Source organism: Cyprinodon tularosa, unplaced genomic scaffold (genome assembly GCF_016077235.1).
Source record: "Cyprinodon tularosa strain WSP-4 unplaced genomic scaffold, ASM1607723v1 ctg595, whole genome shotgun sequence".
Classification (NCBI taxonomy): domain Eukaryota; kingdom Metazoa; phylum Chordata; class Actinopteri; order Cyprinodontiformes; family Cyprinodontidae; genus Cyprinodon; species Cyprinodon tularosa.
The window spans coordinates 157483-171685 of NW_024039335.1; the positions used below are offsets into that span (position 1 = coordinate 157483).

The 14203-nt window shown below is 42.8% G+C and overlaps 1 protein-coding gene across 1 annotated transcript; it reads left to right on the forward strand.

The window, feature by feature from the left end:
• Positions 1-4118: 4118 nt before the first annotated feature.
• On the forward strand, positions 4119-13358 carry rab11a (RAB11a, member RAS oncogene family). Its single transcript, XM_038306866.1, has 5 exons — positions 4119-4297; positions 9056-9251; positions 9322-9515; positions 9599-9679; positions 11777-13358. Exons 1-5 carry the CDS (start codon positions 4258-4260, stop codon positions 11911-11913), a joined length of 648 nt encoding a protein of 215 aa, XP_038162794.1. The 5' UTR covers positions 4119-4257; the 3' UTR covers positions 11914-13358.
• The last annotated feature ends 845 nt before the right edge of the window (positions 13359-14203 follow it).

Below are 14203 nucleotides of genomic sequence, written 5' to 3' on the forward strand. Positions count from 1 at the left end.
GTAATCCAAGTGTCCTGAGTGGGTAGCATCCAGAATTTACTCGAAACGAAGTCATTTAGAATGTTTTTAGAGCATAAACAGTAGTGTATAGGATTTCCTAATAGCGCCCCCATGCGCGCTCACGATTCTACGGAAGCCGGCAGACCAAACCGGAAGGAAGTGCGCATTCAGCGTCTGGTCTGCCGATAATGCAAGCGTAGAAGAAGAAATGTGCTGTTTACCTGTGCAAAGAAAGAAACAACGAAAGAAAAATGTCTGAGGACTTCAGTGTTGAGGAAGAGCATGAGTTCTTTGCCGAGCTGAATGCGCTGGTTTGGTCTGCCGGCTTCCGTAGAATCGTGAGCGCGCATGGGGGCGCTATTAGGAAATCCTATACACTACTGTTTAGGCTCTAAAACGTTCTAAATGACTTCGTTTCGAGTAAATTCTGGATGCTACCCACTCAGGACACTTGGATTACATTGGACGAGCAGTATGGAGGAATATTGACAAGTTTTTGTGGACTTTTGTGGACCTTTCTGTCTCGGGCGCCATAGACCTCCATTATTTGAATGTCAGCAGACAGCAAGAAGTCTCCCAGATCTCCAGATGCATTTGAGATATCAAAAAAGTACTCCAGAGTGTTGTTCAGCATGGGGGTGAGTAGAAAATGAAGGCTAATCATGTTTTGGGTGTACTATTCCTTTAAAATAAGAAAACACAATTGCATTATCTTATTTTACTTGCATATTATCTAATTATTTTAAGAGTAAAAATACTCATTCCACTGGCAAACTGTCTAATTTACCTACATATTCAAATTAAGGGTAAATACAGTTAGTTTAGGAAATTGTAACTTATTTCTAGATAGTTTTTCCAGTGTACTGATACTGTCTTGGCATCATTATGGCTATTTTTAACTGAGCTATCTGGTCCATGAGACCAAATACCTGCTTCATAAAATATATGTTTATCATTTAAGTGTTTTTGACCCTTAACTAAGAGAAAAGGACATAGAAATGTTGATAAAAGAGAAAGTTGTGCCTGTTATTGACATTGTTATTGGATCTTTTGTTCAATTCAATTCAATTCAGTTTATTTATATAGCGCCAAATTCACAACACATGTCATCTCAAGGCACTTTACAGTTCAACCAGATCAAATTGATACAAAGTTTTCTATCTAAGGAAAACCAGTTGATTGCATTGACTCATTGACTCAAATACAATCCCCCACACTAAGCATGCTTGTAGTGATGTAGTTCAGTGATGCACTGTAACCTGAGGCCCAAAAGCTCACCACTTATTCAGCCTACTTTGTATTTTTAAAATCTTCTCTCTTTATTCGTTTATTTCTATTTGGAAAGTTTCATTTCTCTGTTTTTATCAGAAAGTAAAAGAATTTCAGTGAGGTTTTTCAGTTTCCTTGAATGTAAAAATAAACATGAAAGAAACTAAAGTTGTTATAAAATGTATCCTGTTATTAATGAGATTATTGTCCTACTCTGTGACTGAGTCTGCAGTTAACAGACCTTTATAGACGTTGGATCTGTCTGGAAGGAGAGAGCTGTCTGCTGGAGTATCTGAAATGATTATAGTTCTTCTATTGGACAGAAAATGATATAATAATAATAATAATAATAAAAATGTAACTTTATTGATCTCACATTGGAGAAATTTACCTCTGCATTTAACCCATCCCCTTGGGGAGCAGTGTGGGGTTAAAGGTCAGGCTGTGGGGATTGAACGGGGTACTTGCAACCTTCTCAGAGAACAAGCGCTCTGCTCTAACCCACTAGACCAACACTTCCACTCAGATGAGTGATTGTGGAAAAAGATAATAAATCCAACAAGATGTTGAGGTCCAGGTGATGAGTGAACTGTGTGTGGTGAGTCAATGAAAACGCTGGTGCTCACGAATCAGAACCAGTTTGACTGCTGCTGCCATTATTACGGTGTCCAATTTTTTTTTTTTAAATAGAATAAAATAAAGACATCAACACTTTTGGAGAATATCAATTTAGCTGTTTTCAGGTCTGTAATTAGAATAAAAAAAGTGTTAAAAAGACTTAGGGCCGGATTTATCAAGATCCAATTTTGCGTGCAGTAATTTGCGCTCGAAAACTGGAATTTTGCGCGAGGGGCTGGACCATGGTTTGCGGGTGATTTAACAAGAGCGATTGCGTAACTGGTGGCAGGTGCAAAACTGTTGGAGACGCCCTATTTAAATGATGGTTTTGCGCGTTTTGTGGTTTGCGGCAAAGTAGTTTGTAGTTTGTGCAAACTACTGCATTAAGAAATTTTAATCTTACAGTGACACCACCCCCTCCAAATATATATATATATATATATATATATATATATATATATATATATATATATATATATATATATATATATATATATATATATATATATATATATATATATATATATATATATATATATACACCGCAGTTAAGAAAAAAAAAACAAAAAAAAAAAAACAGGTGTTTTGTATCGGCCTGTAGAAAAATGCACATACCAAATGGCTCACAAGAAGTGACTGTGGATAAGATGACTGCATTGGCATGTTGCTCCACAGGCGCAGGGTGTCGGGGTTCTCCGGTAGGGCGTCAGGGCGACATGGCATTTAGAACGTCGGACAGCACTTCTGAAAAACGAGATTGGGAGATCCCAGATGCAAAAAAGTGCAATGTTGCAAGGAGTTTTGTGATATCTGGTATTGCGTGGGTCCTCCTTGTGGCTGGCTCCAAATCCATTCGCAGTTCCCCCAACAGCTCCAAAATGGCAATGCTGGATAAACGATATGTTTTGATGATCGTTTCCTCGTTCATTCCAAAAATATTCACACGGAGTGAAAAAATGCGTTCTCTGCGTCTCCTTGCTTCATTTCCATGTCTCCTTCTTGCGACAATAACCGCTGCCATGTGTGCGCAATTACGCATACAGACCATTTGCACCTTCTTTTGAAACGTGTTAAATATAGATTCAGATACCGTTAGCAAAATTGCTTTCAGGTTTGATAAATCACTTTGCGAGTGCTAAATTAATATATTTACATGTTCTCCTCCCACAAGACGCACTTTTGCGTGTAAACGCCCCATATTGCATATTCATTGCAGAAAAAGTACTAAATGGATAAGAGGTGCTATTTAGCACGTTTTAAAGACCAAATCCTTTTAGCACGCTGTTGATAGATCAGTTTGTACATTTTTTAGCGTGCGCAGTGAAATAGCTCACGTTTTTATACACGCAAACCTTTGATAGATCCGGCCCATAGACAACTTTTATTGTCAGGGTGCAGACATCATGTCTACTTTTAAGGCTAGGCTTAAAACTTTCCTTTTTGTTAAAGCTTATAGTTAGAGTGGCTCAGATTAAACTGAGCTATCTCTATAGTTATGCTGCTATATGCTTAGACTGCTGGAGGACACAGGGACCCCTATTTCATCATTCTGCTTCACTCTATCTCTATTATCCTACTCTCTCTGCTTTTTCTCATAGTACGGTAGCTTCATCCGTTCCTGTTTGGCTGTGACTCCATCCTGGAGAGAAATATCAGCTGTGCAGCTGCCATTAACACCTTTTTTAAAGATGTTGCAGATTGGCCTGTTTTTCAGTGTAGCCCTGTTTCTCTGACTGTGACTAACTGGATGTGCTCTCTTCATCCTCTGACATGGGAGCTGGATCGGAGCTCGTCTGCCTGGCTGTGTGTTTCCTGGATGGGGCCGCCTTTTACAGTTGCCTTTTGTATCTCTGCTTCTGTCTCCTTGAACCCCAGTCGGCCTCAGCAGAGGGCCGCTCACACTGAGCCTGGCTCTGCTGGAGGTTTCTTACTTTTAAAAGGGAATATTTTCCTCTCCACTGTCGCTACAAGCATGCTTAGTATGAGGGATTGTATTTGAGTCAATGAGTCGATGCAATCAACTGGTTTTCCTTAGAAGAAGAAAACTTTGAATCAGTTTGACTGTAAATTGCCTTGAGATTACATGTGTTGTGAATTGGCACTATATAAATAAACTGAATTTTGTCAACAAAGTGTAGAAAAAATGACAATACATTCGTGAGCACCAATGTCTTCAGTGGCTCACCACAGGCAGTTCACTCATCTGACCACCAGGTGTCAGAGTCTTTATCCTCCTACTGGCCTCTAGCGAAGAAGAAGACGGCAGGAACGTCCAGATTCCAAACAGATTCCCGTTGGAGAGTCAGAAATATTCCTGATTTTTATTTAATAAAGAATCAAATATTGGACTAACCGCGTCTTGTTAACACGATGGGCACCAGAGACGATGAGTATGACTATCTATTCAAAGGTAGGGCGTCTTTCTGTCGCTGTTATCTTAAAGGCTAACAGACAGCTAGCGCAACAAGCCTTTCTTTGTGATTCGTTTGGGTGTCGGAACCTGATTGGACCTTCAGCCGGGTCAGAGCAGTTCATCGGTGTGTGACAGACACCCCGGGTCCTCTGTGATCCGGCTACAGGAGCCATGTTGGGTTCTGACCCGAAGGTTCTGGGTTCGTGTTAGCGGTTAGCTGTGGTTAGCAGGCTGGCAGTGGGACACACCTAGAACCGTTATCATACTGCGAGCAGCCAGCTGGTGTTTTTAACGGGCCCCACATCAGAGCTCGGTCCTGGGCGTAGAGGAGAAGCTGGGGGCCGGAACGGATTCAAGCTCCAGCTGATGTTTAAGAACAAAAAGCAGAGATTCATTGTTTTAAAAACAACACCGGGTAGCTAACAGCTGCTAATCTCAACACTTCACTAAAATTAAATATTTGCTTTGTAAAAGTCTCCACACCCCTTGAATTTTTTTTTGTCATGATCCAATAATGTTACAAAATCGTGTATAAGTCCAATTAGTGTAACTTGATGACATTTAGTCAATAACTGTTTGTTTGTATAATAATCTGGAGGAGACCCTAACATGATGACTGATCTGTTCTGATTAATCGTCCTGTTCTGTTTCCAGCCATAGAGGTCTTCAACAGGGCATCCGCGACCCCCGAGGGGTCCGCAGAGGTGCTGCATGGGGGTCGAGAAAGTTTTGATTGATTACAATTTTTTTTATATCCCCCCCTGCATTTTTCCCACTAATTAATACGGCTGGGTAAAAAAAAAATTGATTTTGAATCGATTCCTTTACATTTTTGCAAAATTGACGTCTAGGGAATGAGATCGATTAGTTTTATAGTGACGCGTGTATATAGCCTATAGGTTGACTGAAGACATTAACAAATGGGGGCTGACTAGCAAACACCCTGTAATTGTTACAGACAGTGCTGCAAATATGGTTTGTGCATTGAAGATAATGCAGCTCATTAATGTCTGCCGTGTCCCCGCCGTGTCACATCTGCTTGCTCGAGTGAGGCTTCACTTTTTCGCTTTTCACAAACAAGTTTGCACTTTTGTTCACATCTCAAGTTTAAATGGTCTGATTTACTATTTGCATTTGGTGTTTAATTTGACAGGAAAAAATAAAATACACAAGTATTTTGAAACACAGTTGAACCGCTTTCGTTATTGTAAAAACAGATCGAATCGAAATTAATCGATTTAGAACTGTATGAATCAAAATCGAATTGATTCAGGACTTTGGCAAAAATACCCGGCCCCACTAATTGAAAAAAATTTTAAATCCACATTAACATGAATTCAACACTCTGTAGCAAAACAGATAAATGGAGGCAGAAGATGTCTTTCAGTCATCAATGCAAACATTCAGCGACACACAGGAGCTCTTTCAAGCTGGGCACCGTTTCATTCACAACACCTGTCCCATCAACCAGGAATCAGAATCAGAAATACTTTAATAATCCCAAGGAAAATTTACTTTCATTCCATTACTCCATCTGTAATAGAGTGACTATAGGAACTAAGGTTGGAACGGTTCACAAAATCCACGGTTCGGTTCACGGTTTCGTGGTCACGGTTTTTGGTTCGGTTCGGTATATGTTTATTGTTACACCGAAAAATAATAAAAATTATAAAAATTTATGAATTAAAAAAAAAATGAAATTAAATAAAAAATCCAAAAAAATTGTAATTATTTTTAATGATCCGCAGAAACCCTGGATCATTTCCGTATGTTTTCCTGCTTTGAATTTAATCATCTGGCGCATGCCCTCTACGATCTCCAAGGAACTCAGAGCGGAGCGGACGGGAGCCACAGCGGAGTCTGTAGGCTTTGCTTTGAGCAGGCGGTCTGGAGCGCAGCGGGGCGGAGCGCTGACGGAGTATGAGGGATTTCGGGGTTAGCATGACATGTTGGTCATGTTGCTGTTAGCATAAACAAAACATGTTGCACAATGCTTGTACACTGTTGCACTTTTATCCACAACTTTCTTTCCGCCGTCATCGTAGGTCACTCTGAATGCAAAGCGGTCCCACACAGCAGACCTATAAAGTGCTGCTGACGCGTCTTCCAACTCCTGTTCTTTCCCACTCGCCATACCCACACAATTCTCCACAACAACTGATTTTTTTCTGCTACACCCGGCTATGCTGCTTCGCTTCTTCTTCTTCTTGTTTACTACTGGTGGTTGGCTTTGGTCGCAGTACCGCCACCTTCTGCTCTGGAGTGTACACGCTTCGCCTATGAGAAAAAGAAGCAGCGCATGAACCGAACGCAACACACGCGAACCGAACCGAGACAGTCGAACCGAACGGTTCGGATGGTTTTCATAAACCGTTCCATCCCTAATAGGAACAGTTTGACATAACACAATTTAATACAATATAAATAATTTGGAGGTCCCTGCTTCATCTCACCCTCAGTTTTGAGGTCCTTGGACTGTAAAACATTGAAGACGCCTGGTTTAGAGAACACTGGAGGAAACCAGGGAGCCCAGCAGATGGAGCAGGGTTTCTGCGGGTCATTAAAAATCCTTAAAAGGCATTACATTATAATTTTTTATATTGAGCATTTAAAATGCTTTATTGAAAAAAAAAGTTTATAAAAACAATATCTTATACTAATATAACTGGTTCTGCAGAACTCCTTACAGTTGATCGTAAAGCCGTATGTTGGGAAAACAAGCTCAAGGCAGAGAAAAAGCTAGAGAACGGCAGACATTCCAAGTGTCGTTTAAGGCATTAAATTTATTTCTTAGAGCATTAAAAAGCATTAAATTAGAGTTACTCATTCCTGAATAAACCCTGATCAGGGAGAAAGTTCTGCTTCTAAGACAATTTCGCAAGTTTTAAACATGACCGCCGTGTTTGCAGACGATAAAGTCTATTTAAGACATCACAATTTTGAAAACAATTTCAGTAACGTTTCCTTTATCACCTAAAATCTATAAAAGCATTAAAGTTTGTTAGTTTGTAAAACACTACATATAAAGAAGGTGAAGGGGTGTGTTTAATTTTTCATCTTTAGTTTTTTAGTTGTGTTCAAACCAACACGCTGCACCAAAATAGAAGAAGAAGAATCAACCCTCTGCATTTAACCCATCCCCTTGGAGAGCAGTGGGCTGCCACTGTGTGCCGTTTGGGGAGAAGTGTGGGGTTAAGGGTCTTGCTCAGGGACCCAGAGTGGCAGTCTGTGGGAGTGGGACTCAAACTCAGAACCTCTGGATTCCAAGCTCTGTGCGCTAACCACTAGGCCGCCAAAAATGAGAGAATCCCTAGAAAAAGATTGAGCTATTATAAACTTGTAAGATCAATTAAAGACGCAGAAATGAAAAGATAATGCAGGTAACAAAGTTTGCTTTGATGATGTTGAGAAGAAGCAGCCAAGTTTCCAGGTGATGTTCTAGGTTCACTTTTAGATCTACGCTCCAACTTTCTAGTTTAGTGATGAGATCAGGAAGAATGAGGTGAAGGGGTCTGATATCTACAGCGAGGGGACTATGAAGGAGATCCCCAACTCTGCTAAAGCTCTACTAAATCCTTTTGGCCTGAGAGTTAGAGCTGAATGATCTGCTGAGCAAACATTCTGTCAGAAAACCGGAACATGATGCGTGGATCTATGGTGTGGAGTTCTATGGTAAAAGCTTTGGGAAGTCCTGCTGTCGGAGAAGAGGAGGGTTTATGTGAGGATGCAGAGGAGGAAAGCTGACTGGCAGAACCAGATCCAGGAAGCAGATTGGAGGAGGTTTTCCAGATGAACCTCTACGGTGCGTTCAAGTACTGCTGGAAGGCCTGGAGATGAGCCAACCCCATAGTATCGTCTTTTAAAATTATTGGATGACTGTAAAAATCAAACCATCGTCTAAGAATTGAAATCTTGTTTGTTTAGTGATTATTTGTGTGACCATGGAAATCATTAGATCAGGATGTTTGTGTGGAGTTTTACTCCTGATCTTAAATACATCATCATCATCATCAGTGCTGCTCTGATGTTTGTTGGTTTTAACACGTCAGGAATTCAGTGACATTAGAAGAATGTTTAGGTTTCCCTGCCTTTCTGGTCCGATCGGGTCCAGTCTGGTCAGATCCGGTCGGATCTGGTCCGGGCTGGTCCAATCCGGTCGGATCGGGTCCAGTCTGGTCTGATCCGGTCCGATCGGGTCCGATCTGTTCGGTGATGTGCAGCAGGAGAACACATAGATGTGGCCTTTTTGGGCTGCAGCTTTCATGTCCGTCTATCTGGGGAATTCTTAGGCAAACCTTGAGATGCAATGTTAGCAGCAGCTCCTGGTTCTGCTCCAAGATCCATATCAGGCTCCTTGTTCTGGTTTCACACAAGAGGAAAATCATCGTTTAGTCCTGGCAAAGTTGGTAAACTGAGAGACGAGCTTCGATTCTAACACTATAAAGTTCTGGTTTGGTTCCCATAGAAACGCAGCTTGACCCGTTTGTGGCTCAAAGCTGATGAGAGTCTGAATGTTTAGATAAGCTGATATCTGAGAAATGTGAACTTTAACCTACAGAAAGCTGGTTTGTGATGAAATGCAGCTCAGTCCTTCATCCAGGATTCCTTTGGCATCCAGTCATCCTGACTCAAAGACTGGAAGCACATTTATTCCCTCCAGTTAGTTTTTTGTCTGGATGCTGATTCTGAAACAAGTGGATCGAGTTTGATCCAAACGGAGTTAACAGAATAACCTGAATCCTTTTATGTCCTCAGTGGTCCTCATCGGAGACTCCGGGGTCGGGAAGAGTAACCTGCTGTCCCGCTTCACCCGCAACGAGTTCAACCTGGAGAGTAAGAGCACCATCGGGGTGGAGTTTGCCACGCGCAGCATCCAGGTGGACGGTAAGACGGTGAAGGCCCAGATCTGGGATACGGCGGGCCAGGAGCGCTACCGCGCCATCACCTCAGCGTGAGTGGAGACGTTCTTGTAACAACGATGATGATGATGGGTGTCCTTCATTGTGACGCTTGTGCTGCAGGTATTATCGTGGCGCCGTCGGAGCGCTGCTGGTCTACGACATCGCCAAACACCTGACGTACGAGAACGTGGAGCGCTGGCTGAAGGAGCTGAGGGACCATGCCGACAGCAACATCGTCATCATGCTGGTGGGAAACAAGAGCGACCTGCGCCACCTGCGGGCCGTCCCCACCGACGAGGCCCGGGCGTTCGCCGGTCGGTGCAGCGGATCGGAAGCCGTCAGTTCTCAGAGCGTCTGTCTGGAATGCTGATGTTTCATGTCTCCCTGTCCTCCACAGAGAAGAACGGCTTGTCCTTCCTGGAGACGTCGGCTCTGGACTCCACCAACGTTGAGACGGCCTTCCAGACCATCCTGACAGGTGAGCTCTGAACGCTGCTCCACCGGTTTCCTTATCAGAGGCCGCCTTTATGAGCCTGTTGGGCGGAGTTAACTCAGACATTCCTTTATGATGAGCTGCTGCCGCCCAGCTTATCTCTGCGGGGGCGGGGCGTGTAAACATGGCGGAGATCATAAACAGGAGCTGCTGATTGGACCTTCTGCCTGTTAGGATATTAAACCTGCCGCTGCTTGATGTCAGAGGAAGGATTCAGGCGAGCTGTTTGGGTTTAGGGGGAGGAACCAACATCCAGATAACAGGAAGTAGGCGCTCTGATGAGGTGTTCAGGAAGCTCTGGTTATGCCCTCCATCTTCATCTTCTTCATGTAATCAGCTAGGAACCACTGTGGTGTAACTCTGGGCCGGTTGGTACCAGGCCCGACTGGAAGGGGACAGCAGCATCTCCATCAAGCCTCTTAGCAGAAGAAAACCCAGCAGAAGACCTAGAACCCACCTTACCTCACACTGGACCTTTAAACGGTTTGATTCTGGACCTTTAAAGGGTTTGATTCTGGTTTCCCCTTTCAGACTCTGGGACCAGATGATCTATAAAAAGTTTTTTTTTGTTTGAAAACAGGACTTTGGACCCTTAGCAACGTTCCGACTCTGTATCCAGGTAAGACTGGAGTTATTTAACATTAGGATTAGGGGTGGGTATTGCCAAAGAAGTCACGATTCAATTCGAATCACGATTCACAGGCCACGATGCGATTCTATCACGATGCATGACAATACTTGAATTATTGCGATGCATTGCAATATTTTCTCCTCCATGTTTTGTTTTTGAATGACTCGGCGCAGTATCCCGCGGCCGGAAATGCTTGTGACACAAGGCAGCGTGCGTCAACACATCCGCAGCGACATCTACTGGACTGGAAGTTGTATTACACTTGTTTTTGGCTGATGTTCGCCAACCATTCATGCAATTTCATTTATTAATTTTTTTAAATTAATAATCGATACTTGGCATCAAGAATCGATGCAGTAGATCACGAAAATTAGAATCACGATGCATCATCATGACGATTATTTTGCACACCCCTAATTAGGATGCTCCAATCAGGATTTTTGCTCCTGATGCCGATCACACGGATTGGCTGGTAGGGTTTGGATCTATGCTCCAACTGGCCATTGGATCCTATAATCAGCTAATAAAAAAAAAAAAAAGAAACTTGCTGGAAATATTCAGTCAAAAGGAGGAATTAGAAACCCTGAAAACTGTTACAGGTATAAATAACAGTTAATATCACAAAACTGCTGATATTAAAAAATGTCAAATTGACAGAAGGCTTCAAAGTTTCCTTCAAATTAAGAATCTTAAGTTACTAAATCAATGGTTGCTTAGGTTCCTGCACCTCCTCCTCCTCCTGGCTCCCCGCGTTTTTAATCAGAGTAATGGTGCAGAACTCGGGGAGGAAGAGGAGGAAGAAGAGCTCCTTCAGACGACTAATGAAATCATTTTCCAGGTTGTTTCTCGCTCTCATGGAGGAAAGTGTAGCGTCGCTTTACCTGCTGTCTGACTTGTTCTTTGTTTCTGCTGTGAGCCTCTATAACCCATCACGCTCTGTGTTGTTGCTGGTTTTTAGACGTCACGTTGCGTTGATGAGTTTAGACGTGCTTCACCTCCGAGGAATTTCTCCCGTTGGACTCAACCTTCCTATTTCTCTCAAAGCAGCAAAGTCAGTGTTTAGGATTTACTGCTGCAGTGTGAAGGAAAGAGGCGGGGCCTATATAGCTGATGGGTAAAATTGTCCGATTATGATCAGTAGCTGATTGATCGACTCACCTCAAGTTTAACGCATCGTCTGTTTGGAGTTTGGTTCCCAGTCCTCATGTCTTCCCTCCACTCAACTTTCCATCCATATGCTTGAATGCTACTTTTTGTTGGTATAAAGTTTCTTTTATTTCTCGGTCCAGATGAATGGAAATGAAAGTTAGTTTTTCTGGTTAGCGCCGTAGATTAGAAGCACTTTGATGGTTTTATTAAATGTTAGCTGTGAAATGATTTCATTCTCCTTTTCAGTGACTTTTCCAATCCAAACATCACTGAATGTAACGTTTCTCCTCCTCCTCCATCAGAGATCTACCGTATCGTCTCCCAGAAGCAGATGTCGGAGCGCCAGGAAAGCGACATGTCGCCTAGCAACAACGTGGTCAACATCCAGGTGCAGCCCACCGAGAACAAACCAAAGATGCAGTGCTGTCAGAACATCTAGCCCGGCGTTGGATCTGCTGCTACCTCCCCCCCTCCTCTCCCTTCCTCCCCCCGTCCCGAACAGACTGCCTCGGCGTAGAAAGATCGAGCCGCAGATTCAATCCTGCGACCTGAACTCTTTCACCCCTCCCCTTTCCTCCCCCCCTCCCCCTCCTGTCTTTAGGCTACTGCAGGACAGCAGGCATTCATATCACCATAGATTCCATTACTGTAGATGCGCTGACATGTCACTGAAATGTCTTAAATATGAATGTGATTCTTTTTCTTCCAGCTCTGTGCTTCTGATGATTTCTGCTTCATGTTTGTTTCACGTCTATCCCAGCTTTCCCCGTCCTATTAGTCCCGCCCCCTCCTCTTTAGTGGACGAACCGAGCGCCCGTGCTGCAGAAACGTCACACCGTTGAATCTGATCTGATCTAAGCAGTTCTAGCCTAGCCTAGCTTAGCCTAGCCTAGCGGTGGGACATAGAAGACGCATCAGGCTGTCCTTCACCAACTTTCAGTAAAACACGTCATTTTGTCCCATTTCTGACTCCAACTATGCAGAAACAGCACAGGCTCCTTGGATCCCCTGTTCAAGCACTTCTAAAGCGAATGAAGGACTGAAACGCTAATATTCCTGAATGACATTCCTTTGATCCGCTGTTATGTTAGACTGATTGTTGCAGCTCATTCTGCGTTGCATGTAGGGCTAGAGCGGAGCCTCACAGGCTGGACTTCATGAGCACCAAGCGTCTGAATCTTGCACTGAATATTAACCCCACCTGCTTTTCTTTAGAGTTCGATTTGTTTTCTGCACTTATAGAATGAGAACCACTGTTATTGAACCACTGCCTGAAGCCGAGGAGCTTTCTGGAAAGCAAAGGAATCAATCTGAGGTGGATTGATGGAGCTACCTTCTCCCCATCTCATTTTCCCGCCTCCTGGCGTCGCCTGCACATGAAGCCTACGTACACCGCGCTGCCTCTGACTTCGACACGATGCATGGCTTTCTGTCGTACCGCCTTACGTAGCGAACATACCCATTCCATCCGCTGGAAGCATGAAGGCGACGCTCCGACGGGGTGCCGTTTGTTTCCAGCTCTGACCCCCTGACTGCGTCCTGCTTGTAGTTTAAATCCGGAGTGTGTGTGTTTAGTGGTAGAGGGCAGCCTCTCTGGACGAGCTGATTCCTTTGGTCCGAGTTCTGATCCTGTTCCGCCACGGTTCTCTGTCCTCGTTGTTTTTTTTTAAACCGTTTTTTTTTTTTTTTTACTATATTCTGTAATTGACTGTAATTTCATTGAAACACGAGTGAAATGTCATTTCAAAGGAAGTCGGACGGTGAAACGTGAGCGAGGGTCAAAATGAATGGTTTTATGTTTTGTACAGACCAATGAATTGTACAATTATGTCTATATCTTAAGTTATCAGTTTATCTTAATAAAGCGCACCAGTCATAAACCTTGTTAGGATCTCAGTTTGGTTCATTTACTCACATCACATCTCACCAGAGTTTGGTGTTTCCTGCAGTGAGGATCCATAGCTGAGAGGACTTCCAGCTGGAGTTTTCCTGTTCTTCTCTTAGATCTGCTCAGAGCTGCAGTTCAGCTTCCTTCATACGGATGCTTTGTTTCTGGGAGGTGAATCATTACCCGGAATGCACTCCTACACTGATGACTGACACATCTCATCAACAAATTTGTGTTCTTGTATAAAACTGAACTCATGACATCACTTCCCCCTGAGTAAGGCCGACTTTATTCAGGTTAGGAACTGGGATTCAATGCAGTCAATACATCTGTTCAAACATTTCTGTCAGATGAAGGAACAAGAAAAGGAACCAAACAGGAAATAATAAGAATAAGAGTCACCATCTGATTGTCATGTGTTATTGCCACCGCTGAATTTAGACATCTTCAGTTCTAAACACCTCCAGCAAGATAACCGAGTAGCTTTGGAGTGCCTCAAGGCTGAGTGCTTAGGCTCCTTTTTATTCTAAACTTAGTTCTTCTGGTGCTTCCAGATGTTCCTATAATACAAATGGGATGTTAAGGAAAATATGATTTGTATCAGTTGGTAAAAGAATTTCTGAATTTTTTGGGGGTCAAACTCCCACTTTTGGATCAAGAGAATTATTTTTTTTAAACCAACCTAATTTCTGTTCTTCTTGATTAGTACAGGGTTTCAGCCGGTCATTAATCAGTAAGTCAAATGATTTTTTTCAATGCTTTTTAATTGCCATTAAAATTCATTAAATGTGCTTATAGTGGCATTTAAAATACTTTATTAAAAACATTTCCTAATATATTG